This window comes from Lactuca saligna, chromosome 5 (genome assembly GCF_052625555.1).
Source record: "Lactuca saligna cultivar CGN05327 chromosome 5, ASM5262555v1, whole genome shotgun sequence".
NCBI classification, from domain to species: Eukaryota; Viridiplantae; Streptophyta; class Magnoliopsida; order Asterales; family Asteraceae; genus Lactuca; species Lactuca saligna.
The window spans coordinates 294,465,824-294,472,936 of record NC_136421.1 but is presented as its reverse complement, the minus strand read 5'-3'; the positions used below and the strand labels follow the sequence as shown (position 1 = coordinate 294,472,936).

Below are 7,113 nucleotides of genomic sequence, written 5' to 3'. Positions count from 1 at the left end.
TCATTAATTTAAATAATCAGTCCTCGTTAATTTAATTAGTCTCTTTTGATCACTAAATTAATTCCAAATTAATTCTTGATCAATACTAATTAAATAATATGATTTCACAATTAATATATTATACTTATAATATATTAATAAATCATAATAACCTCTTTCTCAAGTATCCATCCTATCAAATTGTTCCAGAGTGTTACAACCCAAATGGACCATGCTTGTATCGGGTCAAGTACATACCAATTACAGTTATGGGATTAGACACTAATCCAACAGTCTCCCACTTGGATAAGTCTAATAACTATAATTGCAAGTACGACTCTAGAACCTGATTAGCAATCATAGCTCTCAAAAAGACCGTTATCGAACTATGGTCTTATTTAATAAGGCGTCCATTAGATAAGGGATCATATATTCCTCCATTCAATATATCGTATGAATTGAGAAATGAATTATAATCATTCTCTCTGTTCATGTGTTGTTTCCTGATTTCCGATTTATTATGACAAGCTAATTGAACAAATCAAATCAGTCCAGGCTTGGCCAAGCGCTTAGAGTTATCATCACCAAATCATCGAGGGGCCCACAGATATCGTTTTTATCCCTCTTAGGGTAAATGGAACGGATAAACTTCGACTCATGTGCTTGCTCTATTTACTCATCAAATCAAACACAACAATATGTTTTATAACACCAAGTTACCGATGTGTTTACATATATCAATGTGCAACCGACTTGTAAACTACGACTCACATGTATTGGTTTCAAGAATATAAGATATTAACGTCTCATGATCACTCGTGATAAATCCATGAAGTGTTTCAAATGAGTTGAGTTTAATCCAATACTTAAATCTTATTATAAGAGTACTCATGAATACTGTAGAAAACTTGTGTTATATCTAAACACCTTTAGATAATCTACAGACTCATTCATGATAGTCTAGCCTCAATACCTACTTCCAAAGTATGATCGAATGTGGATAGTTTGAATAATCTTTTTATTTGGGAAGTCAAAACATAAAAGTGAAACACAAGAATGATTGAATCTAATATAGCCTCAAAACTCTTGAATATAATTAAAACACTGTTTATTTAATCACCATATTGATTACACATTATTCATTGTATAACGTTTCGGTTTATCAACTTAAAACTTGAATTAAAACAATAGTAAACCCATGCTCCAAGCACGCACACTATGATTATCTATGGTCCTTACTATGTGAAATAAATTAATTGAAAACATTTCAATGATTCTCATTTCACAATTCCAAATTCTTATTGCAAGTGTAAGAATGCCAAATTCTTGTCGCTATTAGAATGTGTCAGATTCTAAACTATTACGCAATGATTCCTTTCGTAATGTCGATGTACAGAAGTCACAGAGACTTTTCCAATGATATTACAATGTATTCATTTGGAGATTTTTTCAAAACAATTCCATGGAAGTGAAGTCTCAATTTCAAAGTACATCCTTTGAATGTCCTTCTTTCATACAAGTTTCTAAATTTCAAATAGATTCCTAATTTCTAACTTTCACATAGATTCCTAATATCCAACTCCCATTTATGGAAAAATTCCATATTTGCCATATGACAAATCATTATTAATAGAATCATGTCTATTCATAATAATGTCAATATGGTCCATTCGTTACTATACTACCAGCTTCGAGCGATCAATCCTTAGCGAACATTAGATTGCCCTTGACAATTGTTTGACTGCTTTAGTCATATTTTGTTCTAGTCCTATTTCCCTCTTAATACCCTTGGCATTCGGAAAATTCAGAACACATGAATATTATAGCATATGCAATCGATCCTATACCCGAAGCATATGGTATATCATTCATAATGTCTTACATAAAGACATGATACTTGAACATTCTTTTGTTGTAATAATTCCATACATAGAATTTCCTTATGTTGAACTATTCCAACATAGCATTCATATATATCCTTGACTAAATTTGATTAAAATCTCATAATCTAAGCTTTTAGATTTGAAATTAAGTATGAGTTCCTCTCCCATAGTTATAGCAAAACAACTTTTCAAACTCTGCAACTTTGCGAATTGAAACTTTTGTTTTCTATAATTAACATTGCTAACTTTCAACACTTACCGTAATGATTAAGCTCACACTAGCATAACAATTATTTCCTTATCAGTATAACATTTATGCTCCCACTAGCTTTGACATGTACCCAGAAATAAGCTGGACTTCTAGAAATCAATACTTGTTATTTTCAGATTTATGATACAAGATGCTTCGATAAGACTTTATCTAGGCTTCTCAAGCTTATACACCTTTCCTTAGATGGCTCACATGTGTGTCTAACCAATTTCAGAACTTACAGTAATAAGTCTCAAATGTTTATACCTTTTTCCATTTCGAACTATGAAGAGGGATGCCATAATCATAATTGAATTTGAGAATGTAATTATCACAAATGCTATCTCCTTAAAATCTACTTAGTGAAAGTGTTTCTCAAAATCATTTTCATTAATTGGAGAGAAACCTTATGACACTTCGATTTTATGGTGTATGTGTTTCTATCCATGTGAATTTGTCATAACCATAATCACAAAAAAAAGGTTAGTGACAAACCCAAACTCATATATACTGAACTTGTTCAATCTTAATTTCTTGCCACGTGGCAGCTCAAGGACCTACCATTGCTTCCAAGTTGTTATGAAAACAATTGAGTACTCATAGAACTCACATTCATAGTCTACATAAATGGAATGGGCACAGAAACAAGACTATCTGAACATGATAGGTTATAAACCTTAACTGGAATGGGCACTAAACCTTAACTGGAATGGGCACACAAGTGTTTGTTTCTTAGTCTTGAAACTTTTCAAGATCTTTAAGACTCCCAATGACCTATTGACATATAAGACTCTCTTTTTCAAGAAACATTACTTGACAAACAAATATTCAAGAGTTAGTGCAGTTACTTATCAATACAAACACTTCTAACAATCAGTCTTAGTAGATCTTTGTTTTATCCAAGACATTACAACTTACCAATTTCAAATGTAAAAGAGTAAGAAACAATTTACTCCACATTTGATAAGTGTTATAAACCTTTCTTAAGATTATGTCACTCATGTTACAATCTTGGAGTATGACTCTGAGACTTGTTCTTGGAACGAAGTATGATTCATCTTTTGATTTAACTATTTCAACAGTCCCCTATTCCTCTTCTCATCCTTACAAGTGTACTTTAGAGGATCAATTGTGAAATTGTTTTCATAATCATTAAGATGATCATAAAACATGATACTAAATTAATCTCCTATCCTTTCAGATTAGAGAATCTTTTATCTTTCTACCTAATTTGATTCTTCTCATTCGTTCTGCTATACATTGAAACATTTCAATGATTCAGGATTATACTTAATCTTGTAAGCATAACCATATTTACTAACTCTAGTAAATCATGACGAATAGTCTTATCGTTCTTTGCAGTGGACTTGGACTAGTACACAACAATTTGTACTAGATTCCGTAGTCCTTCACTTGACTCACATATACATGTGAACAGGGAATTAGTCTTAATTTCCCAAAGATGAAGGTTCTTATTCATCATGCAATACAAGTTGCATGATTCATCATGGAATTAGTCTTGACTCACATATACATTTGGTAAATTTAGACACTACCACAAACAGAAGAATCAAATCAATTTTCAACATTGCTAACAATAGAAACATACAAACATCAATTTTCACAAATGCCATTGCAATGAGATATAAGATAAGATAAGATCAAATTTTTATTTATTTATAAAATGCTGAAAAACTTTTCCTTACACTGCAATTACAAATGAAAACTATGTTACTACATATTTCTAAGCAATCTATAATAACTCCTAAGCAGCAACTCAAAAATCTGATCATCTAATCAGTCGATCAAAATCCATCTCTTCACGACCAGTTATGGGCTTAGACACTAATATACATAAGTGTACATGCATCCTATGGATCTATAGCTTCATGCTAATTACATCAACCCATAAAACAAAGAAGAAAACATACCTCTTATGTAACCCTTGATCTCCATGCTCAAGATCTTGATCCTCCATCAAGTTTCTTGGATTAGAGGACCCAAACCAGAATCCCTCTAATGATATCACACCAAATGACAACAAAGAATGGAATAAAAATAACTAGGAGCAGTGTCAATTTCCCAAACTCAAAGGGGTTAGAAATCATCCCTAAGAGGGAGGGGGGAGAAGGGTTGACGAAACTTCAAGCCAAGGTGCAAGGAGGAATGAAATCCCTAAGGCTTTATTAATAGCCTTGGATTCCTCCCTAGGTTTAGTACTCCTTCCCATGTGGAATGGAGGCATAACCATGAAATTTCACTCCTTTCCCATGTGAGATGGAGTGATTTTCATCCAACCCTAATTCCATAAGGGTTCTAGAACATTCCTAATTAACCAACTATCGATTAATGAACATTCAACCCTTTAATTAATTAAACTGTTAATTAATTCTCAAAATATATTTCCAAAGTATATTTACAATTAGTTTCTAATTAATTATTAACCATAATAATTAATAAACCAATTTCTTCTTTATTTATTCTACTCAATTTAGGTCTTGAGGGCAACCCAAAAGGAACCTGTTATTATTAGAAATATTACCAATAGTTAATGACCTTGGACACTTTTCCAACAAAAGGCATCACCACGAACTCGTAATAACCATAATGGTGAAGAACTGTTAGCCTTGGATGCCTCCCTAGGTTTAGTACCCTGAAGCTAGTCAAAAAGATCATCAATCCTCAGGAGCGGATAACAGTTCTTCACTATTACCTTACACAACTCCCGGTGGTCGATACACATACAATAAGACCCGTCCTACTTCTTCACAAACAAAATCGGTGCTCCACAAGGCGAATTGATTGGTCGAATAAATCCCATATATAACAGCTCCAACAGTTATATAGACAACTCTTACATCGCGGGAGGAGCCAACCGATATGGTGCTTTGGCTATCGGAGCCACACCTGGAACCAAATCAAGCCTAAACTCAACCTGCCTCTACGAAGGCACCCCAGGCAAGTCCTCCAGGAATACATCTGGGTAATCCCGCATAATCGGTACATCATCCACGACTATCTTACCCTTATCCTGAGTATCCATGACATAGGCGACATAACCGGAGAAACCATGTTGAAGATAACATTTGGCTCTCGCTGCAGAACACAAAATCTGCCCACACTGTGATCTCACCCCATGAATCACCAAGTCTCCCCCACTTGGGGTCTGAACCCAAACCAACTGCTATTTATAGTCGATCACGTCCCAATTAGGCTCAACCAATCCATGCCCACAATGACCTTTTTCCCATGCAATGGAATGGGAACAAAATCCACCAAATATTGCTCGTTGAATATCTGGAGTGTACAAATCTTATGAACCCCCGCAACCCAAAAAGAACTATCATCAACAATCTCGACATCTAGAGGACAATCTAGCTCCCCTGGAGCTCCAGCAAATCTCTTGCTCTGCACAAGCGATACAAACGATCGAGTAGCCCCTAAATCGTATAATACCAAAGAAGAAATATCGTTCAGAAGGAACGATCCTAAAATAAAATACATAACTATAAGCAACAATTCAATATAAATAAAAAGATTTAGAGAAGATACATACCCGTCACCACATCGAGAGTTGCACGCGCCTCCTCAGCAGTCAGCTGGAAAGCTCTGCTCTTCGCCATAGGCATGTTTGCCCAGCCTTGGCGGCCGTTAGTAATCCGAATAATCACATGAACGGCTGCTGATATCAGTCCTGCTGCAGCTAAACTCGGAAAATGGGCCTTCTTGTAGTTCCTCTGATTGCAATGAAAGAAAATTAGATCAGATATCAGGGTGGTGGTGGTGGTAGCAGTACAATCTTTGCTAATATGACCAGTCCAGCCGCACTTGAAGCTGCTAGAACTACCCACCCTTCATGCCCCCTCGTGCACCTTACCGCACTTTCCACAACGACTACGACGCTTATGGCCTCTCGTTCTAGAATCAAGTACCCTGGGAATCTTTGCCGAACCCTCAAAACTTGACACATACTCAAGCTTCCTCTTCTTCTCCATTTCCAAGTCAATCTCCATCTCCTTGGCTCGAGCTATCATGTCCTCAAGCGTCCTACATCAGTAGTCTGGCAGAGATCCTGAAACTCTTGCTCCAACTGTTGCACCTCTATCAGTAGTCTGACCTTGTCCCCCTCGGGACAAGGACTAGTGTGAAAGGAGTTAGCAAAATCTGCTAACCACCTCCTTCTCGCTATCGGGTCCCTCGCCCCGTGATAATCCGGAGCCGTACATTTCCGGGACTCATTGAAGATCAAAGATCGCGTCCCAACCAAAGCCACTATCTCAGGGCGAAAGGCACTCAACTGCTCATCCAGAATCTCTAGTATACCCTCCTTGATCGTGCCAAAGAGCACATGAGTCTACTCAAGGATATTGTGCGTAATCTCAGATGAGATGAGATGAGCTCCTTCATTTGGTCATCAAGCTACCCAGCTCCAGAACCTAAGCCCGAACCCTCACCAGCACCAGAGCTGCCAACAGGTCTGCCTCTCAATGTCATCATACTGAAAATAGACCATATAAACCATCATAATATGCATCAATATATATATATATATATATATATATATATATATATATATATATATATATCTCGAAGGAATCACAAGCTCCACAAGTTTCTTTGTTTCATCGTAGACCTCCTTGATTTTAGTACGGATCCTCTACTTTCAGTAGTACGGGCTAATATTACTTTGCACATCTATCCGTACTTTCCCCAAGGATTGCCTTGACTCCACCTAGTCACACTATATCTATATTATTATCCTTATCAGATAAGGCTCCCATCACTAGATCACATCCTATATTTTCCTAGGGCAAACTCCACACCAATCTCTGTCAGCAGCTACAGAAGAAACTCCCACTAGCTTCCTCTAACCACCTCACGAATAAAATTACATATTACTAGAACCAGATAATTTTTCGAATCAGAGGTCTCACACTTTAATAGTTGAACTCAAACAAGAGTTGCGTAATAGAGTTAAAACCTTACCTTTAGAATTATTAT

At 36.1% G+C, this 7,113-nt stretch overlaps 1 protein-coding gene across 1 annotated transcript; it reads right to left on the bottom strand.

Annotated features, from left to right (window-relative positions):
* Positions 1-5,053: 5,053 nt before the first annotated feature.
* On the bottom strand, positions 5,054-6,146 carry LOC145046890 (uncharacterized). The gene is made up of 4 exons (XM_078995158.1): positions 6,045-6,146; positions 5,669-5,849; positions 5,353-5,600; positions 5,054-5,296 (listed from the first exon to the last, which is right to left on the bottom strand). The coding sequence occupies exons 1-4, from the start codon at positions 6,144-6,146 to the stop codon at positions 5,054-5,056; spliced, it is 774 nt and encodes a 257-aa protein (XP_078851284.1).
* Between the last annotated feature and the right edge of the window lie 967 nt (positions 6,147-7,113).

Excerpts from the sequence above, each read along its gene's own strand:
- LOC145046890 (XM_078995158.1), bottom strand. The coding sequence starts at position 6,146 with ATGATAGCTCGAGCCAAGGAGATGGAGATTGACTTGGAAATGGAGAAG. Across the intron at positions 5,850-6,044 it reads GTTCGGCAAAGATTCCCAGG|AGGAACTACAAGAAGGCCCA; the intron begins GTACTTGATTCT and ends CATTGCAATCAG. Across the intron at positions 5,601-5,668 it reads AACTCTCGATGTGGTGACGG|GATCGTTCCTTCTGAACGAT; the intron begins GTATGTATCTTC and ends ATTTTATTTTAG.